Below are 13,130 nucleotides of genomic sequence, written 5' to 3'. Positions count from 1 at the left end.
ATTAGTGTATAGGACTGCAATAGATTTCTGATCATTAATTTTGTATCCTGCAACTTTACCAAATTTATTGATTAGCTCTAGTTGTTTTCTGGTAGAGTCTTTAGGATTCTCATTATATAGCATCATGTCATCTGCAAACAGTGACAGCTTCACTTCTTCTTTTCTGATTTGGGTTCCTTTTATTTCTTTTTCTTCTCTGATTGCTGTGGCTAAAACCTCCAAAACTCTGTTGAATAATAGTGGTGAGAGTGGGCAATCTTATCTTGTTCCTCACCTTAGTGGAAATGATTTCAGTTTTTGAGAATGATGTTGGCTGTTGGTTTTTCATATATGGCCTTTATTATGTTGAGGTAAGTTCCCTCTGTGCCTAGTTTCTGGAGGATTTTTGTCATAAATGGGTGTTGAATTTTGTCAAAAGCTTTTTCTGCATCTATTGAGATGATCATATGGTTTTTCTCCTTCAATTTGTTAATATGGTTTATCACATTGATTGATTTGCATATATTGAAGAATCCTTGCATTCCTGGGATAAACCCCAGTTGATCATGGTGTATGATCCTTTCAGTGTGCTGTTGAATTCTGTTTGCTTGTATTTTGTTGAGGATTTTTGCATCTGTGTTCATCAGTGATATTGGATTGTAGTTTTGTTTCTTTGTGACATCTTTTTTTGGTTTTGGTGTCAGGGTGATGGTGGTCTTGTAGAATGAGTTTGGGAGTGTTCCTCCCTCTGCTATATTTTGGAAGAGTTTGAGAAGGATAGGTGTTAGCTCTTCTCTAAATGTTTGATGGCATTTGCCTGTGAAGCCATCTGGTCCTGGGCTTTTGTTTGGTGGACGATTTTTAATCACAGCCTCAATTTCAGTGCTTGTGATTGGTCTGTTTATATTTTCTCTTTTTTCCTGGTTCAGTCATGGAAGGTTGTGCTTTTCTAAGAACTTGTCCATTTCTTCCAGGTTGTCCATTTTATTGGCATATAGTTGCTTGTAGCAATCTCTCGTGATCTTTTGTATTTCTGCATTGTCAGTTGTTACTTCTCCTTTTTCATTTCTAATTCTATTGATTTCAGTCTTCTTCCTTTTTTTCTTGATGAGTCTGGCTAATGGTTTATCAATTTTGTTTATCTTCTTAAAGAACCAGCCTTCAGTTTTTTGATCTTTGCTATTGTTTCCTTCATTTCTTTTTCATTTATTTCTGATCTGATCTTTATTATTTCTTTCCTTCTGCCAACTTTGTGTGTTTTTTGTTCTTCTTTCTCTATTGCTTTAGGTGTAAGATTAGGTTGTTTATTTCAGATGTTTCTTGTTCCTTAAGGTAGGATTGTATTGCTATAAACTTCCCTCCTAGAACTGCTTTTGCTGCATCCCATAGGTTTTGGGTCATCGTGTTTTCATTGTCATTTGTTTCTAGGTATTTTTTCATTTCCTCTTTCCTTTCTTCAGTGATCTCTTGGTTATTAAGTAGTGTATTGTTTAGCCTCCATGTGTTTGTATTTGTTACAGATTTTTTCCTGTAATTGATATCTAGAGTCATAGTGTTGTGGTCAGAAATGATACTTGATACGATTTCAGTTTTCTTAAATTTACCAAAGCTTCTGTTGTGATCCAAGATATGATCTATCCTGGAGAATGTTCCTTGAGCACTTGAGAAGAAAGTGTATTCTGTTGTTTTTGGATGGAATGTCCTATAAATATCAATTAAGTCCATCTTGTTTAATGTATCATGTAAAGCTTGTGTTTCCTTATTTATTTTCATTTTGGATGATCTGTCCTCTTTCTGTTTTTTAAGAATAACTTTTCAGGTCAAATATTATGATAGCGCAATCACTTTTGACATTGTGGTACCATTTTTGCAGAGAACATTTTCTAAGGACTTTGCCTAATCTTTTTATATTCAAATCATTCTCTTTTGAATAATCTACCATGTCAACTATCATTCTTGCCAGTTTTTGTTTCTTCAGTTTCTATCTTGGCTAACTGCAAATTCTTGATTTGTGAATAATCTGAGCTGGTCTTCAGCACTATGTATCTCACAAGTTCCTGCTTCTTTTACAGGATTTGCAATTTCACTTTGAATTCATTTTACATTTTTATTTTGAATATTATTTACAATATTCTACAATGCAATATCCATCAGTCAGCTTAACTTGAGTCTCAATCTTGACTGAAAAAAATTATCTGGCAATTTTTAAAAGTATTCCTATTCTTAGCCTGCACTTCAATCGATTAAATCAGTCTTTGGGAATGGGACCCAGGCATCAATATTTTTTGAAGGCTCCATGTCACTACAGTATGCAGACAAGTTGGAGGTCACTGGGCAGTGATTATCAAAGATACAAAGAAATTTATCTAAATGGGTGAGATACAGTTAAATTAATCTGTGAGAGATGTTTGAGTGAAGACTAATTTTTAAAAATGTTAAGTTCTTTAGTGAATATTTTTACATTTTGATGCCTTTCACTTCCTATGTAATTTTGGAGACTCACATAATGAATTTTGAATAATAACAGTATCTTCTATATCCAATGAATGTCAAGTATGTATGAGCTTGGAATACAGCAGTGAACTAAAATGTATGTTGTCCCTTTTCTTGAAGAGTTTACAGTCCAAAAAAGAGGAAGACGTTAAATAAATATTTAATTATAAGATAATAAATACTGTGAAGGGAAAGGGAGACCTAACCTGGGCTTGGGATCAAGGATGGTGACTCTGCATTAGTGATCTTAAAGCTGAGGTATAAAAGATGAGATGAGTAAGAGATAATTTGGTGAAGAGGGGACGTAAGAGGGAACAGAGTTTTTGGAAGGCCATAAATTGGGAAGAAGCTTGCAAGCTCTAGAAACAGAAATCAGGTAAAGATGACTAAGAACAATCAACAGAGAATAGAGAAGGTCTAAGTTGCTGTGTGTGTGTGTGTGTGTGTGTGTGTGTGTGTGTGTGTGAAGATGAGAAAGATGGTTTGGAATCTGATACAATCTGTAGGTTGTGAGGAAGTAACAAAGGTTTTTAAGCAGGATATTGACATGATCAGATTTTATGTTTTAGGACCACAATTCAGGTAGCAAAAAAAAAAAAGATTTCCCAATGTGGTGTCCTCAACTTAGAAAAGTAAGCTTTTCTTTGTTCTGCTTTTCCTGCATTGCAATACAATTATTAAGGTAGTATGGATTTCTCCTCCAATTCTCAATATTCTCCCATTCCCCAAGCTAAATGCAAAACCACATGTAGGAGGGAAAAAAAAAACTCCGCTAGCATTCCTCAAGAGCCATATGTATACCAATACAAGCAGAGTATTCCTGTGAGTTTTTGAATTTGCCAAAGACAGCTTTGAAATAAGTCCAGGAGCTTGAGAGCCATATTCAAGGGATTGACCCCAGAGAACAGTATGGCTCCAGCAGCCACAGATCTCTGAAGGTACTAAAGTGGCCTGAGGCAATTAATTTGATAGCAACAAACATGAAACTGTCCTTTTAGTTTGAATGACTATTAGCTAGTAGGAAGTGGGAGAGAAAAAAATGAAAATTTTAATTAAATAATGTTTTACATGTTTTTTTCCTTTGGACTCAGTTCAGTCACAAATGATATAGCAGTTGCCTAGGATTTCCACACATTAATTAATTCAAAAGAGCAGAAAATGAATGAGAACTAGAAACTTATGTATTATGCCCTTTCCTTTAAGCACCAGGAAAAACTCGGTGTCTCTTGTGATCATAGGAGTTTGCATTTCTAAGACTTGGCTGTATCCAATTTAAAAATGGGTTAAAATATGCTCCCAAACATATTAATAAAGGAAAGAGATTTGTTTTATTTTTCTTTACCTGTTTATTGAAAGTAAACAATGATGGAAATAGTTAATATTTATTTGTACATTTAAGTGATGGAAAGAAGACATGAAAGCAATGACACTACTAAGAGTAAAATCACACCTAAAGAACATTTTTGTTTTCCAAAGATAAAATGCCCTTAACAAAACAAAAATTTACAGGCATGATTTAGACTTACCCTCATTTTATTACAAAATATAAATATCTCTGATATTAATGGTGTCCATTGCCTTTAGGCCACTGACAATTGGAGTCCAAGAAAAGAAACGAAATCGTCACAGCACTATCAGCTAAAGAGCCAATTATAATAGATCTGGAGATAGAAAGTTTTACAGGAAATTATGCAAACGGGGAATTGAATATTAATTGTAATTGGGAAGCACAAAATCTAAATTCTGGTTCTGACTATGCCACAGATTAACTGTGTGACTGTGTTTCATTTAGTCCATCTCAAATCTGTACTAGCACTGTGCTATTAATACTACTGATAATAATAACCAATATTGAAAGTAATTGAGAGTTTTCAGTGTCCCAGTACTTTGCGCCTGTTTATTCTTCTGCCTTTCTCTCTTTTAAAATTGAAGCTCTAGTTAGTGAAGAAACAGGAAAATGATTTATATTTCTGGGAAGAAGCACTTTTTCTAAATGAAAAAGTCCTTTGGAATCTGCTGTATGTGCTGCTGTCTGGCATGTTTGCTAATTCTACATGGTATTCAGTGGGACAGTTCCAAAGGGAGATACACATACTAGATCAGAAAGAAAAAAAAATGCTGTAGATTCATTTCTGATGTGTTAATTTTCTTTTTATGCTGCCACCTTTTCTTTCTTTTTCAACTGTGCAGAGTCAGTGATTGCTCAGTAATAGCTAAATTGCTTAAAGCATTCTTTTATTTTAGAAGGTAAAGTGCATTTCACTTATGACTATGCTGCTTGAAATTTTGTCCATTTTATCAGTTTATTTTGCTGTTTCCCTAGAGTTTTTTTAGACATTTTTTACCCTAAAAATGAGGGTGTGTCAGAATTGTTGCAAGCAAAGATAGAGGTAATCATATGTGGTTCCTGTTAAAAGCTTTGTGTTGATACTGACTGCTATTTAAAATGGAACCTCTAAGATGAATCTACTTCTAGCAGTTTTTGCTTTTTCAAGTTAATTTATTGTGCAACATGTAATCAATTTTTTCGTAATAATTACATTTTTGTTATACCTTTATTGTTCAAGGATCGATTTGGCTATTTGAACAAGGAACTCAACACAGAATGAGTTAATCCCTCTAATACACATTCATGTGTTTCTTAACTTTCTAAAGACTGCCTCTTTAAGCACCAACATTATTTTTATACGTTTCCTATACATTCTGATTTCCTAAATACTTTGTTGTTTAGAAATATTTTTAAAAAATGAAGGGCTTCGCTGGTGGCGCAGTGGTCGAGAGTCCACCTGCCGATGCAGGGCACATGGGTTCATGCCCCCGGTCCGGGAAGATCCCACATGCCAGGGAGCGGCTGGGCCCGTGAGCCATGGCCGCTGAGCCTGCGCGTCCGGAGCCTGTGCTCCGCAACGGGAGAGGCCACAACAGCGAGAGGCCCACGTACCGCAAAAAAAAAAGAAGAAGGGGATATTTAAAATCACCCATAATTCCATTACCAGAGATAACCCCTGTTAAAATTTTTCGGCAATGTATATATAGTTAAGCTTATATCATATCCAGTTTTAAATTATAATTTAAAAATTCAATTACCTAGCAGCTTGCCTTTGTGGCTCAGAGTCATCATGATGCACTTCTGATTCCTGAACTGCTTCTTGAGTTGAATTGTCTATGAAGGCTACTTATCTCTATGTTGAGCGGGCCCCCAAACTGCTGTGCTTTTTGAGTTCTGGTGTCTGCATTTTGGATTTTCTGTCTTTGCCTTTGTTTCCAGACTGTAAAATGTCATTTCTTGGTAATTAGTGTTTTTGCCTCTAGTAATATTAATCCTTCTTCCATACTCCTATGAACTGCTATTTCTATTCAGCTGTAGGCCGTTAAATTAGATAAGAAGAGGGGGAAAACTAGCATTTTATAAAGTTTCTTTCTGTTGTACAGCACTAATACAGGTGCTTTCATATAAATTATGCTATTTAATTTTCACAGTGAGTCCCTGGATTATTGTTAGTTCAATTTTCTTAGACAACAGAGAACCATTTATGAGCGCTTACTATATGCGAGACACTGTGCTAAGAACTTTACATATACTATGTTAATTGGGTTTATTTCTGCAACACTCCAGTGAGGTGGACTGTTTTACAGTTAGAAATACCTAGATTCAGAGAAGCTGAATAACTTTCCCAAGATCATAATACTAGTAAGTAGTAGAATCAGGGTTTGAACCCAGGAGTGCCCCTCAAATAATTAAAAGCACTATAATTTTATCTGAAGTAAAAGTAAATAGATTCTGAGCTCCAGAATTATTCTTTAAGAAAAGTAAGTGAGCTTTAGTGTATTACTTTGACATCTGTTTTGGCTTTTGCTTCCTTTTTAATTCTCCTCATTACTCTGTTATAAGGATGTTGCTGTATAAATGATCTATGGAGAAACATGGGTGTCTAAGGAACTCAATATTCAGGGCAAATTAATCCTAAAAGAATGAAGTTTAAAAAATTTACCAAGGAAGGAGCAATTCTTATCGTTGTTAAATAAGCCCGTCATTCATAATTCATAGAATCATGAATGTATTCTCTGCTAAATTTCTTATATCAAAAGGTACTGATTTATGGATTTACATAGAAGTTAATACAGTAATTAACCAAAACACCATTGTATTGATTGTCCATAGCTATCCTTCTTGGGGAAACGGGTTTTAATCTCAATGTATATTTCTAATTATACATGAAATGAAGGAGTAATTCCAAGGAAAAAGCCTCATTTGATTATTCTATGGTAGTTCAGAGGTTAAGTGGTGGTTAAAACTTGGTCTTTAAAGTTTGTCTGCCTAGATTAAAATCCTGACTTGACGATTACTAGCGTAATCTTGGACAAGTTAATTTATATGTGCCTACTTTCTCATATGTAAAATGGGGATAGTGATAATAATATCTACATACTAATACCTACTCCAATATGTGTTGTTTGTTTTGTGGACTAAATAAGTTAATATATGTAAAATAACTACAATAATGCTTGTACAATAAGTGCTTTACAAGTGTTACTATTATTATTTTAATTTGAACTATTTTTCGAATCTCTGAGTTCCATAAAAACCAACAATCTTAAGTCTTTGCCTATGAAAACGGTATATTTTTCACTTCAAAAATAACCTAAGTAGTGTCTTCCATTATTCGCTCTCTCCTTCCTTAAGATCTACCCTGAAGTTGACAATGACCTCACTGTGAACTTTGTAACTTCATTTTAAATTATTTCTTAGACATAAGTACAGAAACATTCAAAGTTACAGTACTTTATTCGGAATGGACACAAGCTTCATGTGAGGTGTCAAATATAGTGTCTCTTTACCTTCATATAATTTCTTCCCAGATTGTGAGATTTTTTTTCTGCCATTTGAAAATATGATACATTAGGCAATTAGGTTAACAGTGGAGTCCAGCAGCTGACTTGAGTGTTGAATGTGCATTGGTATCCTGTAATGGAGAGGGCTCCTTGTTTATTTGCTATTTTATTTTTGAAAGAAAGTTGCAAATGGCAATTTACTCTACCCCCCCCCCCCACTATGGTGTACATGTGCAAGACAAAGATAAAAACTATGTTTCCTTCGTGGAAGGGTGTGGAGGTAGAGGATGATTTCAAATTAGAAATAATGACAGCAATAGAGGCTTCCAATGAAGATACTGTGGCCACCAAAGGATAAAGGGGAGAAGCTAATTTCTGAAGTTGAGGTATTTGATTAAACATTTAGGTTGCTCTTTATGTGTACAGGTGCCAGGTATGTTGTTATTTATGAGCTGAAGAGACAGTGTGTTTGACAGAGGTGTTTATTGGATGGTTTGATGATGGTTGGGAGAGAAGCAATATTGAGATATCCAGAAAACCTGTAATAAGTAAAAAATATTTTGATAGGTAAAGACTTTTGCTTTTTAAGGCTTTTGCTTTTCTTTTATAATGATTAACTGTGAGAATTGGCTTATTGTAATGGTGGTTTATTATCTTGGATAATAACATTGACTTGGAGAAAAAAAGAAATTACCAGATTTTGATTAGAATGTCTAATGCTTTCTTTTATTACTTTAACGAACTTTCTTTTTTTTTTGAAAGAGCTTACAACTTTGTCAACCTCGGGTGACTTTATGTTTGAATGTTTATTTTTTAAAGTCTAGCATTCTGCCTGTGTATCCCTCTGTGTGTGTTTGTTTGTGTGTGTGTATTTGGACTGGAGGAGGAAATGGGGAGGAAAGTGAAATTTTAAGGAGATGGAAAGTCAGTGAAAGTTGACATAAGGGACTAGAGTTTTGTATTGAAAAATAAAAGATTTCAAGCATGTTTTCCCCCTTAGCAAGAAAAATGAAACTGACTATATTATGCATATTTCCATGAAGAATGTATATAAATATCATATGCAAAATTACAGGAACAAGCAAACTTTCTAAGAAATGGAAGAAAATATATATGACAATAAAATTGTAGCAGAGGTAAAGAGAAGCTTTTTTTGAACATACTTTTAAATATAGTGTCCAGCTGGGATAAAGTTTCAACAGAACAGGCTGGGCCATTTATAGATTACAACACATTTAATTTTCTCAATGTTACAGTGTTGATTTTGATAAAGAATTTGTTGATGCTATATCAGCTTCTCCATGTGGAGGAGTGCTACTGGGTGATTAGTTAGACTTGGGGCTTGTGGCCAAAATTCAGAAATTTGGTCCCCAGTTCTTCTGGCTTTCTGAAAATGGGAAAAAGCTAGTAAGTTTTTCTGAGTCTTGATTCCCTGTGAAAGAAGTTCTTCAAGGGTGTCTGCTTTTTCCTCTTTATCTTCTTTCTTTCTTTTCTTTTCTTTTTTTTTCTTTTTTTTGGAAATTCTCTTTTTGTCTCATGTTTTTACCATCTTCATCTATATTTAATTAAGTAGATACTAATTTTAGAGGTACTCCAGGTTTTATATTAGCTTAGCTATATGAAAATTATTTATATTTCTATCCATTTTTATTGTGATTTTAAAGCCAAAGAGTCTAATTTTTCACTGTAAGTTTAAAGCTGAGGAATCTAAAACTTGATGAGATTACTTGATTTGCTCAAGATCACATATTTAGGAATCCAGATCAGTACTGTTGGTAATGCTACACTGCCAAATAATTGATCCCTATTCAATTTTTTTGTTTTGCCATATTGATGACCAGTGTCAACGTTTATTTTGTTTTAAATCAAACATTTAACCATGTGCAGTTATTTTAATTTACTATATTTACTGTCTATCAATAGATGGACACGTATCAAGAAGATTTACCTCATTGCTTTGTAGGGCTCATTTGTAGCTTGATATAGCACTTTTAGAGTTTCATCATTTTAAATACAATTTCTAATTGGATAGAATATACTAATACATTTATGAGATTTGCATTTTGAAGAGAAACTATCACATCTTTTTGTGTCTGATTTAACAATAAGAAGGCATATGTTATTTTTTGCTTTTCCATAAATTATAGGCTTGTTTAACAATTAGAATGGATTTGGAGAAAAGAGTAAAATATAGTCTTTTTCATTGCTTTTTTTTTTCTGATTAAAAAACAAACCATGGTTATTGGAGAAAATTTGGAAAATGTAAAAAAGAAACTAAAAAAAACTTCCATAATGACATCTAGAGATACCTTAAAAATGCTTATACTGATTATATCCTTCAAGTTCTTCTACTTAGATACATGTAGTTTTTAAAAGAAAAATGAAAAATGTTATCTTATTGCACATGCTGTTTTGCAAGCTACTTTTTAAAAGTTAACATACCATGATGATTTTCTCCATGTCATTAAATATACTCCTGCATACCTTTTCTTTTTAAAATGAACTGTTATTTAGTACAAAAGTAACAGTTACTGCATATAAGAAATTTAGGAAACATATACAAAAATAAAAAGAAGAAAAAACTGCATTTCCTTGTCCATATATAGTCACTATAATATCAAGGTTATATACATCCAGTATTAAAATTTTATGTTTCTCTCTCTATTGTTTATATCTATATCTCCTTTTTAAACAAAAATGGAATCATATGGTAACAAATGCTTTATATTCTGCTTTTTAATTTAACAATATATATCATATCGTTTATATTTTCCTATGAGCCACTATTATTTTACATCATTATTTTTAATGGTTGCATACTATTCTATTTGTGGACATTCCATAGTTTAACTGATCATCTATAGTTATTTTTAAATTTTTTACTATTGTTAACAACATTGCAATAAACTCTTTTGTAGCTCAATCTTTGCACACATCTCTGATGATTTCTTTAGTTCAAATTTTTAGAAATGAATTGTCAGTTAGTCACTTTTTAAAGGCATTTGATACGTATTGCCAAAATGCCCTCTAGAAAAGTTGAACCAGTTTACTTTTACTAGCAGTGTACAAGAGTACTCATCTTGCCACATCCTTGCTTACAATATTACTGTGATTATTTTCAGCCATTGCTAATATGACAGGTAGAAGATGGTAGCTTATTTTTAGTATAATTGTATTTCTTTGATTAGTTGTGAAATGAAATATTTCTTCATTTGTTTATTGCTCATTTGCATTTCATTTCTTTCTTTTCTTTTTTAAAAAATAAATTTCTTACTCATATCCTTTGAGAAGTAGCTTCAATTTTAGAGTCAGACTGTTGGTGACAGTATTTGAATCTTGGCTCTACCGTCACTACTTACCAACTCTGTAACCTTGGGTGTTTATTTAATCTATTGGTGCCTCAGTTTCCTTATCTGTAAAAGTTTTCTGTGTGTCATAGGGCTGTTGAAAGGATCAAATGAATGAACATATATAAAATATTTCGAATAGTCCAGCACAAAGTAATGCACATTATTATAATCGACAGTTAATACTTATTCATTTGTAAAAGGTATTTACATGCTGAAATATTAATCCTTTATCTTATATGATGCAGATACTTTTCCAACTTTATTTTGTGTTTCAATTAAAGTTTTTAGAAAATCAATTCTCTCATCAAATCTAAACTTTTATTTTTTTCCTTTAGAGTTTCTGCCTTTGGTGTCATTTTTAGGAATGTCTTTTCCACCCAACATTATGTAAATATTCACTTGTATTTTATTATAACATTATCTTTTTTTACATTTATTTTTTTAATACATCTGAAATTTATTTTGTTGCATGATATGCTATTAAGATATAAAGAACCAATTTTCCCAGCAATATTAGTCATATAATCCATCTTTTAAACAGTGCAGTTATCCTAGACTAAATTCTTAGAGATACTTGTGTCCATTTTTAACTTCTTCTATTAATAATCAATCTGGCCATCCATTTGGCACACTTTTAATTAGTGATATTTTATATTTTTAATTGAATTATGTTTCTTTTTCAGATTATCTGTGTTATTCTCAAGCATTTATTTTTCCAGATGAAGTTTAGAGTAATTTTATCATTTCTTCCCCCACCCACCAAAAAAATCTCTGTTTGTGATTTTTCCAGAAGTATACTAAATTTATAAAATGGTTTGGGATCATATGATTTTTAAACTGTTACATTATATTTTACTTTAAGGATACATTTTAAATTTAATCCACTGTGCTTAGCACATAGTAGGCAGTCAACACAAATTGTTTAATAAGTGTTAAATATGTTAATACTAACTGCTGAAATTTAGGTAGTTTTAATTTTTCTCTACCATAAGCAGTACTTCAGTGAACATATTTAACATATAAATCTTTGAATACCACCATGATTGCTTCTGTGGAATAAATTCCTAGACATCTAAAATATAGTTCAAAGAGTATTTTTAATGATTTTGATATACTGCCAAATCGCTTTCTAGAAAGGATGCACTGATTCATACTCCCTTCAGCAGTTTGAAATCACACTGTTGTGATCAGCTCCACATGTGTCTCCCCATTGTAAGGTGAAATACCAATTTCTAATAAGCTTAAAATTAATATTTCATGGTAAAAGAAACATTTTTACTTTTTAAGTGCTTGTTTATATTTTCTGAGTGTAAAGGAGAGGCACATTAAACTTGTTGAATTTAGAGTAAAATACATGTCTCCTATTCTATAGGATAATAAACCAACCAATGTAGATATAAATCCATATGCTTGGGCAGAGTCACATGTGCAAGAAACCAGATGATGGTAATAATAATAATATTACAGTAAATATTATTTTAAGCTAATGTCTTCAAGTGGCTTTTTTCCCTATTCCAAATTGTATTTCTTCTTTATACTGTGAAATCACTTCTCCCTCTCTTCTGATAAAAGGAAATCCTGTTCACTTAGTTTGAGTGTTTATACAACTTTAGCTCTTTTAATAGTGACAGAGTATTTTCACCATTACCTTGCATGAACAGCCTCACTCCTATGACCAACTGGCTTTAAGTTGCAATTTTTGTTGGAGGAAAAAATTCATTTTTATTTTGTTTTGTCCTTGCATACCTGGGAACTGAGATTTAAACAAGAAAGTAAACTAACATTACAGTTTTGAGTAGTTGGATGGAAAGAAGCTAATAACTAAAGGGCTTTAAGTACCCTGGTTCCTTTAGTCTTTTTTTCTTTAATTAATTTATTTGTTTTTATTTTTGACTGTGTTGGGTCTTCATTGCTGTGCACGGCTTTCTCTAGTTGTGGCGATCAGGGGCTATTCTTCGTTGCGGTGCACGGGCTTCTCATTGTCATGGCTTCTCTTGCTGTGGAGCATGGGCTCTAGGCACGTAGGCTTCAGTAGTTGTGGCACATGGTCTCAGTAGTTGTGTCTCGCAGGCTGTAGAGTGCAGGCTCAGTAGTTGTGGCGCACGGGCTTAGTTGCTCCGTGGCATATGGGATCTTCCCGGGCCAGAGATCAAACCCGTGTCCCCTGCATTGGCAGGCAGATTCTTAACCACTGTGCCACCAGGGAAGCCCCCTTTAGTTTTTATTGATCTATTTATTTATTTTCATTCTTCCTCTTTATCTCTCTTGATGCAGTACACATTACCACAAAAAGAGAGTAAGGCTCAATCAGTCACGATGGTATAGCTATTACTACTGTATTTTAAAAGTTGAAGTCCTCTTTGCTTAGAAACAAATTCCAATAACTTGAATATCTGTAACCACACTTTTTTTTATATATAAAAGGTTTCTTTGTAGATTGAGTTTTTAGTGTTCTGAAGAATAATACCCCTTAAT

The 13,130-nt window shown here is 33.0% G+C and overlaps 1 protein-coding gene across 7 annotated transcripts in view; it reads left to right on the top strand.

Annotated features, from left to right (window-relative positions):
• The window catches only part of SOX6 (SRY-box transcription factor 6), a 624,715-nt gene that overhangs the window by 186,781 nt on the left and 424,804 nt on the right, over positions 1-13,130 (top strand). For 4 of the 7 annotated variants that reach the window (XM_032641110.1, XM_032641111.1, XM_032641109.1 and 1 more), the window contains exon 1: positions 7,682-7,738. The exons of the other annotated variants lie outside the window; for them this stretch is intronic. In XM_032641110.1, the coding sequence (XP_032497001.1) occupies positions 7,722-7,738 (17 nt within the window). In that variant the 5' untranslated portion in view covers positions 7,682-7,721. Of the gene's footprint in view, positions 1-7,681; positions 7,739-13,130 lie in introns of those variants that run through there. 7 annotated transcript variants of the gene reach the window in all.

This window comes from Phocoena sinus, chromosome 8 (assembly GCF_008692025.1).
Source record: "Phocoena sinus isolate mPhoSin1 chromosome 8, mPhoSin1.pri, whole genome shotgun sequence".
Taxonomy (NCBI): Eukaryota; Metazoa; Chordata; class Mammalia; order Artiodactyla; family Phocoenidae; genus Phocoena; species Phocoena sinus.
Note: the sequence above shows the minus strand (reverse complement) of the source record. Positions and strands in the feature narration are given on the sequence as shown.